The sequence below is a fragment of the Acanthisitta chloris genome, unplaced genomic scaffold (genome assembly GCF_000695815.1).
Source record: "Acanthisitta chloris isolate BGI_N310 unplaced genomic scaffold, ASM69581v1 scaffold21926, whole genome shotgun sequence".
Lineage (NCBI taxonomy): Eukaryota > Metazoa > Chordata > Aves > Passeriformes > Acanthisittidae > Acanthisitta > Acanthisitta chloris.
The window spans coordinates 1-21734 of record NW_008677878.1 but is presented as its reverse complement, the minus strand read 5'-3'; the positions used below and the strand labels follow the sequence as shown (position 1 = coordinate 21734).

The 21734-nt window shown below is 40.2% G+C and overlaps 1 protein-coding gene across 1 annotated transcript in view; it reads right to left on the bottom strand.

Moving 5' to 3' along the window:
• Positions 1-19913, bottom strand: part of TBC1D31 (TBC1 domain family, member 31) — a gene marked incomplete at its 5' end in the record, with an annotated part of 24241 nt that extends 4328 nt beyond the window's left edge. The window contains 18 exons of the mRNA XM_009076687.1: positions 178-372; positions 1268-1408; positions 3511-3603; positions 4514-4649; positions 5770-5922; positions 6498-6730; positions 7765-7944; positions 8534-8667; positions 9664-9797; positions 10056-10202; positions 10306-10385; positions 11208-11384; positions 12571-12771; positions 12993-13152; positions 13572-13723; positions 16725-16903; positions 19119-19234; positions 19767-19913. Coding sequence (XP_009074935.1) covers positions 178-372; positions 1268-1408; positions 3511-3603; positions 4514-4649; positions 5770-5922; positions 6498-6730; positions 7765-7944; positions 8534-8667; positions 9664-9797; positions 10056-10202; positions 10306-10385; positions 11208-11384; positions 12571-12771; positions 12993-13152; positions 13572-13723; positions 16725-16903; positions 19119-19234; positions 19767-19913 — 2758 coding nt within the window. The remainder of the gene's footprint in view (positions 1-177; positions 373-1267; positions 1409-3510; positions 3604-4513; positions 4650-5769; positions 5923-6497; positions 6731-7764; positions 7945-8533; positions 8668-9663; positions 9798-10055; positions 10203-10305; positions 10386-11207; positions 11385-12570; positions 12772-12992; positions 13153-13571; positions 13724-16724; positions 16904-19118; positions 19235-19766) is intronic.
• Between the last annotated feature and the right edge of the window lie 1821 nt (positions 19914-21734).

Genomic DNA, 21734 nt, shown 5'->3' with positions numbered 1-21734 from the left:
GGGAGGTGGTGGATTCACCATCCCTGGAGGTTTTCAGGATGAGACTGGATGTGGCCCTTAGTGCCATGGTCTAGTAACCACAGTAGGGTTGGACTTGGTGGAGGTCTTTTCCAACCTGGCTGACTCTATGATTCTGTTTGTGCCAGGCCCACTTAGAAAAAGAAATAATGCAAATACCTTTTTTTCTTCTGCCTCCCTCATGGCCTTCAGCAGTTCAGCTTCCTTCACCCTGTTGTCATGCAGAAGTTTGGCTATCTCTTCGTAACGCCTCTCGTGGTCCTGGTCATCGTGCCTTAGTCTATGCAGCACTTGCAACCTCCACTCAGTGTCAATGAGCTTCTGCTCTGCTTTGGCTAAATTGTCTTCAGCCACCTGACAAAACACCTTTCTTACCAGCAATCCATTTAGTCTATTCCCACTGCACAGCCTGACCTACAGACGAGGTGGGACAAACTGAGGTGTTCCTCAGCATTGTTGTTAGATGTCCATGCCTCAGTGGTGCCACCCATTTACAGGTGCAACTGACATAAGATTGATACCTGAATGCCAATACTTTCACCCACATCCATCTGCTTCCAAAAATCGAATGCTGTTTACAAAACTGCAGACCCATATGTTTATTTCTACACAAAACACAAATGCAGATCCCAAGCATATGGGCAGTGGGATAGCTGCGACTATTTTTCCAACTGTGCAGTTACAAGTTCTGAGCTCAAAAATCTGAACAATTCCTAATGTCAAACTACACACATTCATTACTGTGGTCTAGAAGACAGCTTCTGCAGCTGAATTTCCTGCCAAGTACTGCCAACTGAGAGCTCCTCTGAGGCTTACTTTCATCTTATTATGGTTACAAACAAAACATGTTCCTCAACAGGAGGATGACTTATTTTGAAAAGCACTTTTGAGTCTCACAGTTTTGAGAAGTAAAAAAATGTTACTATTCCTGGCAGGTCCAGAGAATTTCAGTATTATATAGCTGTTTGGACACTTCAGTCAAGATTTTTGAAAACCTCCAAACTTTAAATATAGCATCTTAATCTATTAGTACAGGTATCTAGAAATTAGATGTCATTAGAAAATATTTCCATTTTCACCTGAACTAATTAGTTGCAATCAAAATACTATTAACTTGTACTGCTTGTTCTAGTTAGCACACTGACTCCCCAAAACATAATTAGTTGCAATCAAAATACTATTAACATGTACTGCTTGTTCTAGTTAGCAGACTGACTCCCCAAAACACGTTATGATCCAATCATCTTACTATCTGAGCTTTCTCTTTTTCTTCTCTATCTATTTCCATCAATCTCTGAACACGACGATCTTCCAGATCCACCTTTCTTTGATGGGCATCCACCTCTTTGTTCATTTCCTTTGTCACTGCCACTTGATCTTTGATGAGATGCTGCCAAACACACACACAAATTATTGTTGCTAAGCTACTAGCCCACAGTTGTAAGTCTGTCTCTTTAACATTTATTAAAATTTCATTAAACTAGAATTTGAATATATCTACACATTTCATCCCACCACATATCAAAACTATCCAAGAAAGTGATAGTCCCAGCTGTTCTATCCACTTGGAATTACATTAAGGCTGAGTGATGACAGTGGTCTCGCAGACTGGTACTGATATAACTCCATTCTGTACTTTTATGGCAAATTTTAGCCAAACCCTCAAAATGTTTCACATCTATAAATTGTGTTTCACGGTACTGAGACTTGTAATAAACACATCTGCAGCTTAAATGCAGAAGTGATTTGCCAAAGTAGTACAAACCAGCAGCAGATATAGAAACAGCATTTTAACTATCACCACCTTTCTTTACATTCAGCAGGGCACAGCCACACAGCTTTCTGGAGAAGACATAGCCCCTTCCCAGGCCTGTGGGAATCCGCTGAGCAACTGAAGCAAAGTTGACATCATAGAATCACAGAATCACAGAATTTAGGGGTTGGAATACAGATCATCTAGTCCCAACCCCCCCCTGCCATGGGCAGGGACACCTCCTCACTAGATCAGGCTGCTCAAGGCCTCATCCAGCCTGGCCTTGAACACTGCCAGGGTCGGGGCAGCCACCACGTCCTTGGGCAACCTGTTCCAATGTCTCACCACCCTTACAGTAAAAAACTTTCTTGTCACGTATGTGACCTTCTAAGCTGGAATACAGCCCCTCACTGATGGCACCGACACAGTTCTGGGCATGGCTGGGAAAGCCTCTCTGCACAGACTCTTGTGGGCAGACATGTATCCTCAGCTAGTTAAGTAATTGCTACCTTTCTAGCCTAAAGAGGAATTAGTTCCCTTAAAGAACTGACTTTACATGCACTGGAACACAAATGAGCTTAGCCTGGTTTGTGTTATGTAGCCACAACACAGCTGGCTGTGTATTCAATAAATAAATGCGAACAGAAATTCAGCCCAGTTATGCTCAGCATGGGTGATAAACAGTATATGGCCAAAAGCTTTAAAAAGAGCTTTAAAAAAAGAAATATAAGCAGACATATTTCAGAATAAGGATAGGGCACAGACTCAAGCTCTGCCAGGGGAGGTTTAGGTTAGATATTAGGAGGAGATTTTTTACAGAGAGAGTAGTCAGGCATTGGAATGGGCTGCCTGGGAAGGTGGTGGCCTGGAGGTTTTCAAGCTGAGACTGGATGTGGCAGTTAGTGCCATGGTCTAGTAACCATGGTAGGGTTGGACTTGATCTTGGAGGTCTGTTCCAACCCAGCTGATTCCATGATTCTATGATTAGATAGCTGGATGTTCACTTCTGCTTCATTCCACTGGATCTGCACACATGCAAGATGGGCACATGCAGCTGTGATTTCTAAACACTTAACTTACTATGTCTGACCAAAATGAACATTTCCAGAGCCTCCCATCGGCAGCGCTGCTCTTCGGTGACTTGTAATAATTAACCCATATTTAAGCAGACTAAAGCCCTTTAATACTGAACATCAAATTTTCTGAAGTCTATCATTCCAGAAAGGAACTGCACATTCCTGATGAAACACCCATTCCTTTCTGCTTAATGATGTTGTTGGCAACTAGACATTTTTTCAGCAGCTACATCAATCTGCTATACTATTGTCTCCAGAAAATGTAGATATATCTGGATATCACAGATGAAGAGGTGGGAATGTCTGAGATAAGGAACACATTTTTAGAGACTCATTTCTTATTTACACATTCCTTGCTTCTCTCAAGCATCTGAGTACAACAGCTAAGCCCTGCAGCAACCAAATGATACCTCTGCACAGGAGATGAATAAAATAGGGAGGATATGAGTACTTCTGCTCCCAAAAAACCCAGATAATAATGAGAACTGCAAATGCTTTTATCAACAGAGGATTTATTCTAAAAAAAGGTATTAAAGAGGAAAGGGGGAAAAAAAAGGGCCCCTTTTTCCTCACAAAATCTGGTCGAATGAACACAATCAAATCCAAGAACTTCAAAGGAAGAATCATCTAATATAAACATCTGTACAGCTCCCTAACAATTACCTGCTCAAACAGTTGTCTTTGTGATTCAAGTTCCAACCGTTGTACTTCTATATCTTGAACAGTAGCAGCCGTTTCCTGCTCTCTCAGGGATGCCTTGAGGAGAAGAGAAACACATGAAAATACAGTAAAGAAACTCTTCTCCCTTAAGAAAACATTATCAAGAAGAATGTCCAAACTCCAGTTCTAGTTAACTTCCTGTCATACCATGAACAATGGAAAATATTGCATATCAAAAGCACTGGCTAAGGTGGAGAAGAGGCATAGGAAAATTTTTGTATCCAGCCAAGCATGTTAGGGAAATGTCAGGCTTGAACTAGTGCTAATAACCTGCCAGATGCAGCTTTGAATCATATAAGAAGTGTCTGAAGCCAGAACACTGTGGAGGACAGCACACAGGTGGGGAATTGGCCACTTGGCACCTGGCAGAACCTGCGCTGAGCTGGAGCTAATGAATGTTGCAGTGCTCTGACTGTGGAAACAATCACAGAGCTGCACTGTGCTCTGCAATGTGTGGTGCTGAGACACAAAGAATAGCCCTGTAGACTTGATTTGTGCCCATGAGATTCAGAACTTCCACTCTCAGCATGTGCATGCCATGGTGCCCAAGCTGGTAACATGGAAGCAGAGCCAGGCCTGGCCAGAGGCCACTGTGGAGCCTCTCAATCAATGGCAGAGTTCATTTGCATGTGGACATACAGTCCACGGAGAGCTGAGAATTCACTAGTCCTTAAAGGAGCTCACTACATTTTCCAACACTGCCAGTAACCAGATGACTCTGGCTTTTCTCAGAGTTTTGCCAGTTAAAGGAAGCCAGTGGAACACACCAAGTGCCAAACAAAACTGTTACATTATGCATTTAGCAGTCCATCTCATGCTAAACACACAATGCACCTCTGGGCTCACAAATCACAGTGTATCAACTAAAAATTTAGTTACGCATGTTTTCCTTGTTTATTTTCATTATTAAACCCTCTAGAAAAGAATTGCTTGACCAACACGCAACCTTTCTTGCAATTTCATCATCGAGACGCTTCAGTTCCATTTGACGCTGATCTTGCTGGTAGTTCAGGAAACGCCTTCTTGAAGTGTCTAGAAGTTGCAGTTCCTTTACTTTCAGTTCTCTTTTCAAAGCAGTGAGTCTTCACAGCCAAAACAGACAGACACAAGGGAACTTGTACATGTAAAAGGTCAGTACCAAAGAGCACAAACCTGCAGTGCAGTTAGCCGTTAGTTACTGGGAGCTTGTCTCTAACTTAGCTTAGGACAGTTGCTTTCCTTCCTGTAAGTTGTTCAGTTTCCATTTATGAGACAAAATTAAATTCAGACACACACGCATCCTCTAATGGCAATGTCCCCAGTTGAGCTTTGAAGTCCTGTGCACTGTTCCACTTTAATAAACACTAGTTTACTATTGCAACAATCCCAAACTGGAAAGTATTCCTTACAGTAACTGCCAGTGTCCTGGTACCTCTTGCTGCACAAAATTATTCTTAAGTTTAATTGGCAAATATCAAACTCTTTCAAGGAACAAAGCCACAAACTCAAGAACTAGTGTGCAAATAAAGGCTCACTGCCCTCTTTAAAAAACCCTCTGTAGGTTACAGAGGCTTAAGAGACACACTCAAAAACATGGTGGTTAGGGACATGGTTCAGTGTTGGGTTAAGGGTTGGACTTGACCTTAAAGGTCATTTCCAACCTGAATGATTCTGCCATTCTATGATTACTTGATCTAAGAAACTATAGAGATGCTGAAATTCTCTTAAACCTTCACAACTGCAAAATGTACAAACTAACAGTTCAGCTTCATTACTATCACAGCTCTTAGCTCATCAATGGATATATAAAGAAGTCTTTTTCTCTGGATCCACTAGAAGCACAAGAGTGTGTACAGTCAGTGATACCATCAGCAACTCTCATATTTGCAGGGTGAGTCTGCCCACAGTGCAAGACTGAAGCCTTGGTGTGCAAGCACATAGCACTTGTGACTGCTTAAGAGTATTCACAGTCTGAAGAGACCAGGCAAAAGCCTGGGAGACAAAAATACATGACTCGACTTCTAATCTGCTCTATTCCCTCAGGCAAGGCAGTAACACAACCCAGATTGCTTCATTCCCACACTAAAATATGACCCACCAGACCACAGTTTTCCCACATTGTACTTTATACAACTCAGTGGTTACCTCTTCTTTACTCGTGGTTAAAAAACGTAACAGTAGGATACAGCAGCCAGACCCCTAATACCTCCTATATTCCAATACCTCTGCCTCTGTTCTGCCAACTTCTCCTCTTCTTCCAGTAGCATTTTTCGCCTCTGTTCTTCAGCTTCTTGGAGTAATTTCTGCTTCTGATACCAGGCTTCATCTTCTGCCTTCTGTTCCTGGGCTTTAGCCTCTAATTCATGTGCTAACTGTCTACATGGAAGGAGATCACATGTTAACAATTCCAGCCAAGTGTCACAAAATGACTTGACTACTTACAAACTGATGACTGTACTAGCAAAGAACTGCTGAAACGAGATGAGATGAAAGCATATGGCATCCCCTCTGTACTGATGAAGCACGTGAGGAAGAGCTACAATACTGACTGCTGGAGACAACAGGGCATTGCAGACGACTGCAGGTATTTTCTTCCTTGCATTCTTAACAAAAACTAGTTTCTAGAGGTGCCTTGTCATCATGGTACCCACTGACTTCAACAGCAAACTAAGAGCTCCTGGCCCTTCAAATGTTGGACCCTACAAGGTCAACAGAGGTTTAGACTCTAAGTTTCCAAGTTTGGCAACTTGTGGCCCAATATTTTCAAACATGTTTTGTTTAACTTAAAAATGTGTCAAACCAAGTAACTCTCAACCTTTAGCATCTATATAAAGTCATCTTCCTGAATTTTCTTGTGTCTCTACTCAAGCATACACACTACTACAGAAAAAGCCAATTGTGTCCACCTGTCCCTCCCAGTCTGAGACTGTCTTGACCTTTCCCATTAATACCTCTCTCGCAAGTATTCAATTTCCTCCTGTCTGATCCTCTCCCGCTCCTGAGCTTGATAATCCACAATGAACTGGGGATATTTATTAAATACAGGGTACTGTCCTTTCGTAAGTGGCATGAAGTCATCGAGCATTCGCTGTGGATGGATGTCTAGTGGTGTAGCCTCCGTAAGACGATAAGCTTCCTTAATCACTACATTAATGTCCAGGTTGTTACGATGATGAAAGAAATACTGTAAGACAATTGCTTCTGTTTACAGTCTACAAAAGGTTAAGCACTTCAATGCATTTTTACATAAATATATTTATTTTTAGTACACCTATTTGGGAATAATTAGGTAAATCAGCAAGATCTATATTCCAACAGTAAATTTAAAAAGGTTTTATTAAATTATCCCTACAAGTTCATAAAAAAATCACCAGTTCAAATGACTTGAACCAAATATCTTCCAGTGGTGAAAGTACACTCTGGTTCTTTTCTTTCTCTTCAAACAGCAGTTGTGTAAGGGATCTGGAAAGCTAGGTGGCAATTTAGAGTGTCCAACTGCCCACACACAGACACTCCTACCACTGCTCAACCTCCCTCGACTTTTGGTGTTCAACCATGGAGCTTGAAAGTTCACCTTCTTGCAGGACTACTTTTCCTGTCAAAGATCTTACCCACCAGAAAAGTCTCAAACTGGTCACTATTAAACACAGCAATAATTTTATCTGTTTGATGTCAGTCAAATTGCTCATAAGCACATTTTTGAGGTGATACCCTTTGTTTGCATAGAGAGGTGTTTTCATAAGAAAAGTACTCCTCCTCCCATGTGAGGCTGAACATGAGGAAACATTTTCATTTAGCCTCAGAGAACATCCAATAATACTGCCCAATATTGCAAATCTGAAAGCAGGATAATGCAACAACATAACAGAATGATTGTGTATTGTCTCCAGAGGCAGAATTTCATATTAGATGCCCCAAAAGAGAGGTAGAATTACTTTGTGGTGAACTACTGACATCTACAAAATTGCTTTTAGTGGCATTAGAAAGCTTACGAAAGCTTTGAAAGCTCTCATTGCATAAAACTACAGGAAACTGCTCAATGTTTCATTCATTTACTGTATATTGTATGTCAAGTACCACGTGATCTTGTTCAGAAACATTTATTAATTTATTAATGTGGAAATGAAACATCTCCTTCTAACCTCTGTAACAACAGTGTTTTATGTGTCTCACCTGAGACTTACAAAACCATGTGACTGACTTAAGTATGATGTTTACCTCAAAATCCGCTGCCTGACTGCAGTGAAGCAAAGGACCTCTGGAACATATAATGTAGGCAACAGCAACCATTAGGAAGTATGAAGGATGGTTGGAGAAGATATTGTCAAAGACTTTCAGCCATTCTTCTCTTGTTAGAACCTCAGAGAACAGTGTTTCTAGGAGAGGCCAAGCATAAACCTAAATTATTTGGGAAAATTGACAAAATAATCCATTAGTACAATTTCACCATAGCTTTTAAAGAAATAGTATGATTTTTCTTGCCTTATACCAAAAATCTATTGATTTATGAATGAAACAGGAAGTAAATCAGAGCATTTGAAGGCAAGTTTCATCACCAACTATAAACATTAACATGGGGTGATTTATAAATGCATTTCTCACTTCACTGCATTTCTAAATGTTCTGTTTACATTTGGTGAAGCTCAAATCATCCCTAATGATATGCAGGGAGTACAAAATTAATTCATCACACCTACATCCACCTAAAAAATAGGAAGGTACATTTATAATTTGATGAGTGGATTTGCAAGCAATCTGGACTCGAAAGCAAAGAATTTCCAAGAACTACAGTAACATGTATATGAGATTTATGACCATGAACAAGGAAATGCTGCACGAAAGCAATAATATATTCTTTACACTCCTGTATTATTCACTGTTATTTAATGAAAACTCCCTCAAAATATAACTACATCAAAATAAAGGATCAGTGCACCATCATTCACTGCAGTACATTTCTGTACACAAAAGGTGGCTTGAACATTACCTGTGAAGTCACACTGTGTTTTATTAAATGTTGAAGTAGTTCTTTGTCGTGATGTGCCAAAACATTTTCCATCATACTAAGGATATTAACTGGAGGATTGGGAAAATACTCAAACCAGTGTTGACAAAAATTAACTGAAAGAGAATAAAAAGCCCAACACAATCCACTGTAATCCAGAATGACAGCCTCTTGAAAAACCTTAAGGCTATGAGTTTAAGATGTAGCTTCAGCAGACAGCAAAACCTATTTAAGATATTGCCACCTCTTCTCTTTCCTAGCATTTATTCCTAAACCATTCCTACAGCACACTGCTCCTCCAGCTGCACTGGCGTGAGTTTCTGTGTCAGTACACTGTGAACCAGACTGAAGAACCAATCTGGCTCAAATCTAAAATGAAGAAAAGCCTGTATGCTGTGGGACTGAGGCATCAGAGGCAGGTGGGGATACTTAAACCAGCACTTCTGTCTCATGAAACTACAGCCTGGATCAAGGAATTTTTAACAGACTAAGAATAATTTCTGTAAACTTGTATACTTATTCAGTAACAGCATGTGCTTGCAAAGTGGGTATGTGTGCTTGGCAGCTCGTATCTTCTGCAGACTTAGCAGCAGCTGCGACAACTAAATTAAGTTCAAACCTTTCAAATTAGACTGTTTCTTCAGAAAACAGCCACAGAAAGAGTTCAGGCAAATAGCTGGTTTTGAGTTCCCACGTGTTTAGGACAACTGAGCACAGTTAAAACCTTGAAAGAGATCATTCCCTTTCGACTGGGAGAGGCTGACAGGGTGGGGTGGGTGGGTGTGACTACTTGTCCCATGTCTCAGAGGCTTAATTTGGATGATATCATTATGCTAGATACATTTGGGTTTGCTGATTAGACTTCACAAATACTGTTAAAACTGCTAACTTTATGCTAGAAACACTGCAGAAGGCAGTCTAATATCTTGATTTATTTACAGGCAGGTTTTTGTTTTAAGCAGTTGCTCCATATTAATTCCTGGTAATACTTTTAGAAGAGAGCCTGGTGACCTCTTAGGAAACACCTCATTCATTTCACCAGGAAAAGCTATTTTGCATTGGAAACCTTAAACAAGTTGCAGCATATTTGAGTTTCTAAAATCAGTGCTTACCTACTACTGTAGCAACAACTTCAAAGCAGATCAGCTGGTTGTTCTGGAATAATTTTACAAATGGGAATGCTAGCAAGGGCATATAAGGTGTCTCAGCAAAGATAGCAGACCAATGAGCTAGAGCTGATAAAGTCCTGCACACAAGGGCAAACAAAGGTGTAGAAAACATCGTTCCAAAACCAAACAAAAATATAATATGCACTTCAGAACTACAACATCGAAAGATTGTGAACAGAGGATTGTCTGAGTTATCAAAACAAAACTGCATGAGGGCACTCCTATTCCATTTTAGAATTTTCCTTACAGCTGATTCCAGCTATTGGATCTATTTCAGATCACTATCTGAAAATAAAAATCTATAATATTTAAATGGATACAAATACATATTTTACCTCTGTAAAACTCTCAGCAGTTTCCTACTTTTGATGGGATACTCTTTCTGGATATTCACGAATGCACAGTGGGTTCCCTTATCTATTAGGCTGCTGAATGCCAAGTGGTTTTCAGGAAGTTGTAATAAGGAACGCCAAACAAACATCCTGCAATTAACATGCAGCCTTAGTCAAGCAACAGCTCTTTCACAGGCCAGTAAACATAAGCAATTTTATTTTGTGCAAGCCTGAACATGCACAGAAAAAATACCTGTACTTAGCTGGATATTCTCCAAATCCTTTCAGTAAGGCCTGCAGACGTTTCTTGTTTAATCCACCTGGCAGCTCATTCTACAAAACGGAAGCAACAATAAATGTAAGCATTTTCTCTTTCTTTGCACTTTAATCAAGGGTAGTAGCTAAATATTGAAGTTCCTAACATAACATTAAAAAAACCCATGTATTGCTGTCCGTGACATAGTCCTAAGTATTTAAACAACAAAAAGAGATAATTCAAAACATCATTTATCTTCTCCTGAACTCAAAGAACAGCTGCCATGGATTTTAGTCAAAGCAGATCAGACCTAAACTGACTAAACTACATACTATTAAATGATGGATGTAGCAAACCATAAAGAATACTGACATAAGGCATAGATCATATGGTGACACATTACAGGAGGATATATACACACACATATCTGTGTATATATATGTGTGTGTATATATATATGTGAGAATATATATATACATATGAAACAAGTTAAAGACAGACAGAGAAAATGGCACAGTGATGACAGAAGGGAAATAAAACTAACAGTAATACATTTTCTGAGTAATTAATTAAAAAATGAAATGGACTATAGGCAGAGATTTCTGAGGTGCCAGTTTGCTATCAGGGAAGCAGATCAGATCTAGCCAATATTCAAATGTGTCACAAGTTGCTTGTTCAACTTCAGAGGTACCCCAAGCTGACAGGAGACAGCTCTGGCTGTGTCACATCCTATAGGAGTATGGGCTAAACAGAGAGAAGAGGGTGCAAAAACTTCCTTAATCCCCTCTCTGCTCAAATATCCAAGTGCGTAAGTGCCTGACTTTATTCTTTAAAGTAAATGGCAACTAAAATTTAAACACTGCAGACTGGATAACAAAATATTTGCATCTTCTTCCTACCTCTTTATTTTCAAGTGATGTGTTTGCTTGCAGTGTTAGCAATCTGGTTTGAATTTTGCTTCCTCTGGATTTCCAAGGCCCTTCTGACCTTCCTGAAGTCACTTTCATTGTCAGTTTATTTGCTTCTGATGTGCACTTGGACTCATCTTGAACAGCTCTGAACGTGGACGGTGGAGGCTAATATTAAGTGCAAATACCTTGGTTAAAATCTGGTAACACAGATTACATAACGCTATAATTTGTTGTTTACTTTATTATATATGCCACATTTTTTAGTTTGATGGTCATAGGAAGAATAGAAAAACATTTATAACACAAACAAATACATACAGACTGTATCTTCCTGGATGCCAGCGAATAAAACTGCCTGTGAGAAGGTTTATGTAACTTCCAAACCAACTCAAACATCATGTTATTTCCTTGCTTAGCAAACACTACAATATAATTGGGATAGTATAGATGTGTATCATGGACTGTACAGGTTATTTACTTTACTGTGCTTCTCAATGTCATTAAAATACTTTGCATTTCTATAGCACCAGTTAAAAAGAATACAGAAGACCTTTACAAACTTTAATTAGTCTTCAGTGTTAGGCAGGTATTAATTAATTTGACGCCAGAGATTGGGAAAGCAAGTAACGACGTGGATATCCCAGTTCGTGTCAAACAGTCAGCAAAAGTGCAAATGGAATGTGTGTGACATGCTTACACATCCTTCCTCAGCTCCAACTCCATCATTATCCCAAACTGGTTACTGTTTACTTCAAAGACATGGTGATTAAAGATACATGGAATTCTGGATTTAGAAACCTGACTCCCATTAATAAATTACTTTAATAAAATAAGAACTGGTATTTAGAATGCTTGTTATTTAGGAGGGATTAGGAATATGATTGTGCCATAAATGATGGATGCTGGTATCCAATAACACAGTGAGAAGAACAAAATCACAGCAACAAAAACACCATCCAGGCCCACAGTTTAAGAGAGCACTAATTAGTTGCAAAACATTTCCTATAGGAAATGGAACAGAAGCAGCACAATTACACTGTTTCCATCTCCCCCAAAACATCATTACAAAGAGAAATCGATGCATGCAAATTGCTGTAGAAAGAAACACCATCTCCCCCTGCTTCAAACACCAGAAACAGAGTGATATATATACCTTAAAAACACCAAATTACCTGACAGGCTGGAGGACCTATGCAGGAAACTCTGCAAAACACTTTTTCTCTATTTGTATTATTAAGTATGGCACTGTAACACCTGTAGCCTGCAGACTACTGCTGATACAAGAGATATGTAGACAAATACCAACTTTAAGGGGATTTACTGCTGTGTTAAGAAATGTACAACACCCTACCTTATTTCCTTCTTGAGTCAAAGCTTGGACACTGTACAAGTTCAGGCTACCATTGTCCATTACTGATGCAATGTACCGTCCATTGGGGCTTATCGCCGCTGTACTGATTCCCTCCTCAGGACTCCCAATCTCAAAGAGAAGTTCGCATGTTTCTATATTGATAAATCTCATAATATTATCTTGACTTAACACTCCAAGGACCTAAAAGTTAAAAGGATTCATCAATTAATATTGTCAGTGTAAAATGAAGTGGAATACCCAATTCAGCAATGGCATTCCATTAAGCTAAAAGAGCAACTAAGCAAAGATTTAGCAGTGACTTTCCCTTGGTATGGTGCAGGCCCATATCCCCAGTGTTCCCTCAAAGCCCTCAAAGTATAAATGTTAAATCAGCTAACCAAATACTGCTGTCTTAAGCTCACCTGATTGGAGCCCCCATCGAAGCTGTCAGGAAGGAATTCGAGATGACGGACAGCTCGCACCTTCGCAGGCATCTGGATTATTCTTATCAGCTGCTTTGATTCTGAACACCATAGGTGAAGGTGATTCGATTTTCCACCAGCTACAAAAATCTGTCCATCTCTGGATCACAGATGAGGTAAAGTCTCCATCAGCATAATATAATTTAAGCTATCCTTAGCTGAAGAGATTGTACATTTCGTTCTATACCATCAAATCACTTTTGAATCTGCCAATATTCCTGTCATACTCTCCCAAAAGAATAAAATAGCTCCTAAACAATGAAATTTTCTAAGGTAAAGAATAGTTTAAACCTTATTTTAGTGGTCATTAAAAATCAACTTAATTTATTTCAACTGCTATGAGACTATAATAAACACTGCTATTGACCTTTGCTGAAAGTACCAGCCACAGAAGAATTCAAAAGCTTATCACAGCATATGGTCAATACTTCTATAAAATATTACAAATAAAGAAAGAGAACCTGTTTAAAACCACATTTTTGGTAGTCTGCCTTTAGAGTATTCAAAATAGCAATTTACCTGGTAACTGCAAACACCTTATAAAGGAATACAGAACCTTCTACAGGAGTTGGCAACTTGTATTTACAGTGAAGAGTATCAAAATCCCATGCAAAAACAGAATTATCTTTGAAACAGCTGAGAATGGTGTTACTCAATGGAAGAAAAAACACCTGGAAGATATGGAAAAGAAAAAAAAATGGAATGTGTCAAGAGCTACACTTTAAATGGAACCAAAGTGAATGAAAAGTAAAACCTGGCAGGAGGCCACAACAGTGTGGCTATGACAATAACTGCACTGTGCAGCTGCAGTGCAAGGCCTGGATCCCATGGCAGCTGGTCCCACTCCCTGTGACAGCCTGGACAGGAGGCTGCTCTGCCCTGCACTGGGTCTAAACTTGTTGTACCCTTTGCTAAGCCATTTTAACTCACCAAAATGACTATGTTATTAATATCTGTGTTGTTTTTATAACTGCTAAGACTGTATTGTGGAGGTTTCTGATGAGTGCCAGAGAGGAGGCAATATAAACATTGAGAACATGAACCCAGAGCAGGAGAGGATGGGAGACAGGAGCCAGAACTGCTCAGTGTACAACTGCTTGTTGCATCTTCTACAAACTAGCTTCAGCATTCAAATAGTACCAAGAGCCTGCAAATGCACTCTATGAAGCATTAATCTTTAAACTCCTTAGTTTCACATACAACTATTATAAGTAAAAATGTTGTAGAAAGTTCAGGAATGCATTCTCCAACTGTGAAATGCAGATTTTACTGTGAGGATGAATGAAGATGCAAAAAAAAGTCTGTAAACACATTTTTTCCAATTATTCTGAACATGTTTATATGAATCTGTTTCAAAAAGAAAAAAGATTATTTATATTTTGAATGTCATCAGATACATTCAGAGGTTCTATCATGGCAGCAGCACATGCAGCCTCAGAAAATTCTCTGTACTTATAATTTGGAAACTTCAAATGAAAATGTCTTGCCTATCTTTACTACTCACTGGCTGAGATTAACAGTCAGTGCTACAAAGTTCAGAGTTTTAGTCTGAATGGTCTCTTGGGGCCTTGAAAATCTGTAAACCTTTATACATGGGATGAGATTCATCTTAGTGACTACAAGTTGGATGTTCAGGCCAAATTAGTCACTTGACAGTGAGTAAAAGTTACCTGTGGGGAAAGAGCTGCCTCACCTACCAGAGTCATTCATCTTCAGACTGACTGAGCTGTCTGTCCTCCTTCAGGGACCCTGCGCAAGACTAAGCAATTAATTGAGAGCAGATGCCTATTGTGTCATCTGATGAAGTTTAAATTTTGATAAACTGCAGTACTGAACAGCTACTAATTTTCTGCTCTGCCATAGTAAAATACCACAAGATGATCACAAGCAGCTGTTGAATAAGCAGTGATGCTTTGGTCATTGTTGATGTGTTGTCTTCTTTCTCATGTTTCACCTGCTATCTGAACTGTGCAGCTCAGTCTCTGTCTTTTTAGATTATCTTTGTCCTGTACCACCATAACAGAAGACACATGTTGGAGTGCAGCTGGGCTTAGGTAAAGAGGCACCAAAACCACACGAGGCTGGTGTGACACTACTGCACTGGCTCAGACAGCAAGCAAGAATCCAGCTTTGGACACCAAGTGTCAGAGCTGCAGTGTAGTAATAAATCTGACCTTCAATAAATCATAGAATCATAGAATTTTAGGGGTTGGAATGGGCTTACAGATGACCTAGTCCCAAACCCCCCCTTGCCATGGGCAGGGACACCTCCCCACTAGACCAGGATGCTTGATGTCTCACCCAGCCTGGCTCTGAACACTGCCACACAAAGCATCATTATTCTAAAGGAATAATACAGGAAAATGATATCTGCATCACCTGCGTTATGTCCTATCAGAAATGGCAGCACCAAACCAAGAGCAGGCTCTTGATTCCCAAATATGATTTATTATATCAGCCATAATCACTACTGTTTGGATTTAAAGGTTGTTTCCATACTGTAACACTCCCATTCTACCAAATTCCAAGAGCCATTTATCAGTAAGAAGCCCCTGCTCATAGCCTACACAAAGAAAGACACCAAGCAGGAGAAAATTTTTGTCCACTGAAGAAATGCAGCCATCTTTGGAGGGAAGATATTCTAATTATTTTAGCAACATGCACTACACAACAGTTTTAATGAAACAAACAAACCAAAATGTATGCATGACCTTTCACAGTAATTGCTAGGTGACTATTTTAAGCTGGCAGGATTTCTGCCTGACCTAGAACAGGGTAAAGACACCCAAATGAATAGCTTTGTTCTCTGCAAAACCAGCAGGGCTTTTTAGTGACCAGCCTGATGAGAACTTTGGTTTGAAGTGGTGTTTGCAAGACTATTCACTGCAGGGCAGCACGTGTGCAAGCCATGCCCAGGCACTGCGTCAGGACTTTCTGTGGTACTTTTGCCGAAGTGTGACATTTGGTGGCGCAGCCAGACCTGTTTAGAGCAGTGCAACGTTAAGCAAGACCTATTTAAACCACTCCCTGGCACAAACACATCATCCTTCTCATCCTGTGTTGTTCCAGTGTACGTGTCTGTGCAGCAAACTCAAGCAAAGAAACCACCAGGCTGAAAAGCAGCAATTCTTTTTTTTGCTGAGTTACTTTTCAGCCTCATTTGTTCCCACATTCAGTGCTTAGTGTGCACAGACAGGAGAGATGTTTGCAATAAGCAGGTGAGTGGGGCAGGTGGTGATGATTATTTGAAGTTATCATTATGACACCAAAACTGTTTTTTTAACAGCATCCTTAAATCCCAGTATCATTCAGGTTGGAATCAATCTCCAGAGGTCCTCTGAGCCCATGCCAGCTCAAAGCAAGGTCAACCTAGAGGATGGCTCCAACTTCCAGGTTCAACTGCGTTAGTCAAGGTCATATCCAAGCAAATTTTGAGTACCTCTAAAGATGGAGGTTCCTTAAAAGTTTCCAGCAGATCTCTGCAACTACTGAGTCATGATTGCAGTGGTCTGGGTGATGTGATGGGATGATAGTGAAGATGATATGCCCAAAGAATATAGAAAAGATTCAGCTGTATTTTAACGAATATTTACAAGTAATGTGATTTTACTGTGTGGTGTTACTCCTACTGGGGTGTACTTGTTCACCCTATAGCAACTGCTCTTTACTCACCTTCTGTATACCCACAGACTGACGAATATTCAGCTTCCTTTTCCTCTCAAAGGTGTCCAAGTCCCACAGTTGTGCTGTATCAGTGGATGTAGTGATGGCATACTTGCCTGAGCCATGGACAGAGATGGAAGACACTGAAGAATGATGTCCTCTCATCCAACTAACTAGCTCCTTGGTTTCTGCACAAGTTGGTGAAAAACATGAAAAGGACATGAAAGTCACTCACAGTGAAACAACTGCTACTTTAGTTGTATTGCCAACAGTGTGCTGTGAAAGAGACTTTTAAGCAAAACTAGTATATAACCATGTACCACCACAGCCCAACAAACAAGGAACAAAGGCATCAGTCTTCACATAGTTATTAGACTTTAGAGAGGCATAACCTTCTCCTCATCTCCAAGTAACAGATTTTGTAAGTTATTCTCAGTTCTACACAGAAAGAGCTTGCACAGACTTGTGTAATTTAGCCTAACAATCAATCTTAAAAAGTCATGAGCAATGCGATCCGGTAAGTTCAGCATGCCTCACAGAATATCTGATGTGAACACCCACAACAATATCTAGCAGTTGAGACTTAATGTTCTAGTTGGAATTCCCCACTTGTTTTTACTTGTGGACAGTATGTGTGAATGATTACACAGCTATTTACAGGTGCAAGGAAAAAAGGTTTAATGACAACAGGTTATGACTACAGAAAGGCACAGTCAGATAGCAACACCTCTTTAATTCCTTTAGAATCTGAAACATTTTTGTGCTGTACATTGCACACTAAGGAAATGGTTCCACTGACTACATTATCTCCCTCACTACATTGTAATGCATGACCACTAATCTTCCCTCAGCAACCAAACTGTACTTGTGGCATTTACACGTGGGGTGGTTTGTCTGACAGCCCATGGGGTGGTTCCACCTGACCTGCTACTGTGGCATCAAAGATGGGAAATGGCTGTAAAGCAGCTCATAAAGACTAACAGTCAAACTTTCTGCTGTGCTTACAGACAACTGAGTGCTGTGCTTAAAGCTATCATCACCCGAGAAGTGACATGGGATTAAAGTTTGACTTCTAAAGAAAGGGATGGAGCCCAACAACTAACCATAGAATCATAAAATCAACCGGGTTGGAAAAGACCTCCAAGATAATCAAGTCCAACCCTACCATGGTTGCTAGACCATGGCACTAAGTGCCACATCCAGTCTCATCTTAAAAACCTCCAGGGATGGTGAATCCACCACCTCCCTGGGCAGCCCATTCCAATGCCTGATCACTCTCTCCATAAAAAATTTATTCTTAATAACCAACCTAAAACCTCCCCTGCCAGAGCTTGAGTCTGTGCTCTCTTGTCCTACTGCTGGTTGCCTGGGAGAAGAGACAACCCCCACCTGACTCCAACCTCCTGTCAGGGAGTTGTAGAGGGTGATAAGGTCACCCCTGAGACTAAGTCTTATCTAACACACCTCTAAGGACAGTTCACCCAATACCAACTTATCTGAATACCATTTATGTTGGAAAACATTCTTCAGGATGACCTGCTATCTGGAAACAGCATCATATTCACATGCAGTACTCTCTGGAATAATTAAGAAGATTTCTCTACGTGCATCCAAACATCTAAGTTTGGTCTTCCTGTAGTTGAAAGGAAGAGGAAATGCACAGAGGATTTCAGACCTTAACACTGACTTTTTCTCTATTTTGAGGAACATTGTATTACATTAAAATCTTCACAGATAATATCAGACTCAAATCGTAGATGATTCCTACAGCTTTTAAAAATGATTTAAATCCAGATCATATGAGACATTACAACTGCAGTTTTTGATGGGTTAAGATGAATTTATGAAGAATGAACTGTCAATGCCCTTCACCATTTAACTTCTAATCAAGACAGAAGCACACAGCTGGCCCATGAAGTTAATTTTTAGTACTAGATACAGAACTACTTGAATACTCAAAAGTATTGATGTTACTTTTAGTGCATATTGTAAATTTGTTCAAATATTTTACTATAAATATAGTTAAGAACTTGTTCAGTTGCAAACTAACATACTGTCAACTGATTCTGTTTTTATTTTAATAGAGCACCTCATTCTAAGCAACCATATACAGAACTGCTTAAAGAATAGGTAACATACATAACTGATCTGTGCTGGACTTCAGGTAAACAGATGTCTGTGTGACTCCGTGAGAACAAGAAACTCTGGCAAAGCAAAGGCTTCATTTACCCACAAGACTATAACCCACAAGGGCCCAAACATTTCTTTTTGGACAGATGGCATGATATACATAGAGTGATTTTCACTAAAAAAAGACTATCAAAAGATTTAAGATAAAAACTAAAATTATATACATTTTCATGCCAATCCAGATGGCATTTAAGCCTTGAAATTTCTCCTTACCTATGTCAAAGCACTTAATAGAATTATCTGCCAAGGCCACCAGGAACTCTGTCTTCCTGCGAAGATTAAATGCCAAAGCAGTGCAAGCCTGCATTGTACGCTGGACAAGGGTGAACCTATAGAAAATACACATTCAGTTATTACATTAAAGTGAAGTAGTAACTTAATCAGTTTCAATATACTTCACTGAAAGAAAAAAATAAACCAGCTCAAAAGACGGGAGTAAGGAAATCATATCTAATCATAAATCTATAAATCAGTGCTAATATTTTATTACTCAGTAGTGAAAAGCTGAAAGCCTGATCAATGTATTTCTGCAAATGAAAACACCAGGTCTAGCTTATTGTAATTCACGGCTCATTCGTGATCGGTACCAGCCAGAGAGTAACTCCTTGTGGTAACACTTTAGTTCTATGAAATTGCTCTTCAGTTTAGGAGTTTCAGGCCTCTGATCATTTTGAGCAGCTGAACTAATGAAATAATAATTACTGGCTTGTAGTTTCGGCTCTGGGCAAGCTACTATTTCCACATTCATGGGAAAATGAGGGTTAAAGCTGACCTGTGGGATCCTGTCCAGGCAAGTTCCACACCCCTGACTGTTACAGATGTCTCAGACAATTAAAATGTCTTGATAAGAGATATTCTTACCTGTTGCCAATCAAGTCAAAAACATATATATTCCCTTGTTGGTCTGCAGCGAGGAGAGAATCTCCAGAACTGTCAAAAGCCACATTCAGAAAACGTATTGTCCTTGAATGGGACCCCTGGCCACTGTGGATGATGTTCACTATAACTCTGAGAAGAAAGCAAGCAGAGCAACCATGCTTAGAATAATTTTATTATCATGCATTTATCCATGTTACCGGATAAATACATGGTTTTATGGTTTTACAATGCTGATCTCTCATGGTGTTCTATGAAAAATCTTCCATGAAAACCACGTATTTCTAACATAAAAAACATACTACAAAGGAAGTAACTCCTCTGTTGGAAGGTGGTTAGGAGACATGTAAAGCAGATGGGGAAATTCACTGTTCACAACCCTTTTATGTGGCTCCCTGTTACATGATTTTCAATATTGATGAATAACACTAACATATGTCCTGATGTATCACCTACCAATGAATCTGAAAGCCCAGCTCAGCACTCTGCAAGGAACCTGGCCCATCACTACCACCGTAAAGAAACATGCCAGAAAACTGAGAAGCTAAGCATTACTGTAAGAAACCACCCTGAGTGCAGGTGGGGGTACATCAGTTTTAACATCACTTCTTTCCACAGTCTTCAAAAGCACTGAGATTGCTCAGCCTGGAAAAGAGAAGGCTTAGGGGTGACCTAACTGCAGCCTTCCAGTACCTGAAGGGATCTACAGGAAAGATGGAGAGGGACTTTTTACAAGAGCATGTAGTGACAGGACAAGAGGGAATGGCTTCAAACTGAAAGAGAATAGGTTTAGCTTAGACATTAGGAAAACAATCTTTGCAGTGAGAGTGGTGAGGCACTGGGCACAGGTTGCCCAGAGCTGCAGATGCCCCAGCCCTGGAGGTGTTTAAGGCCAGGTTGGATGGAGCTCTGAGTAACCTGGCCCAGTGGAAGATGTCCCTGTTTATGACAGGGGGTTGGAACTAGATGGTCTTTAAGGTCTCTTCCAACCCAAACCACTCTATAATTCTATGAAGAAATCCATAATTATCATTACTCATCTGAGATATTACAGAACAAAAGTTTCTGGTTTTTTACTTCTATCCTTGCACTGTGCTGTCAGCATAAAACAGAGCCAGCTGCAGAAGTGAAGCTCATGTGCAGAATAAGCTGCAAGAGGAAGGTTTTTCCAGGAAGCAGGACATTAAGATACGAAGACCTGCTAATCCTGTTTGGGATTTTTGTCTAACATTAAGCAAGCCAATTGTTTCTATCATAACTTGAACGTAAATTCAGAGGCAAAGTGAGTATTTAAAAGCCTACAGGATATTGGCAGGCTGATTAAAGGCTGCAGAGCACCTGCAGAATACTACAACCGTGGCTCTGCAAGATGCTGATAGCTCTCTGAGACACAGAATGTGCTACCCAGCATGTGCATGCAGCTGTGGGGTAAGTGACAAAGTGTCAGTGGACACCAGGAGGTGAAGGGCCATACAGCCATGGTACAGACTAGAGACAAAACTCATTGCACCTCACTGTTAAGCCCATTCTTTTCTGCAAAAAAAGGGAAGGGCCATAAAAATGACATTAGAAAGATAAGCTATTTTAAAATATAATTAAAATGTAGTGAGATGTGGGGGAAGTTATTACATTAAAGACCTTAAGAAGTGATATGACTTCTGCTTCTACAACCACCCTGACGCTTGACTGCTTATCAGTGCACAGTGTCTCCCATGCCATGCTCAACGCTGCTCTCTGCTTTTCTAAAGTTCCTCTGCCACCAAAATAAGCAGGAGAACAGCGCTGGGAGTTCACGGGGTCGTAACCAGAGCACCCCGGCCAAACACCGCAGGGACACTGAGCACCACTCCTGCTGCTCCTCAGCTCGGGCCAGGCAGTACTTCCAGAGCACCTCACGCTGATTAAACCCTGGGAACTCCCCGTGGCACTTCATTCAGCACAGCTACATCTACC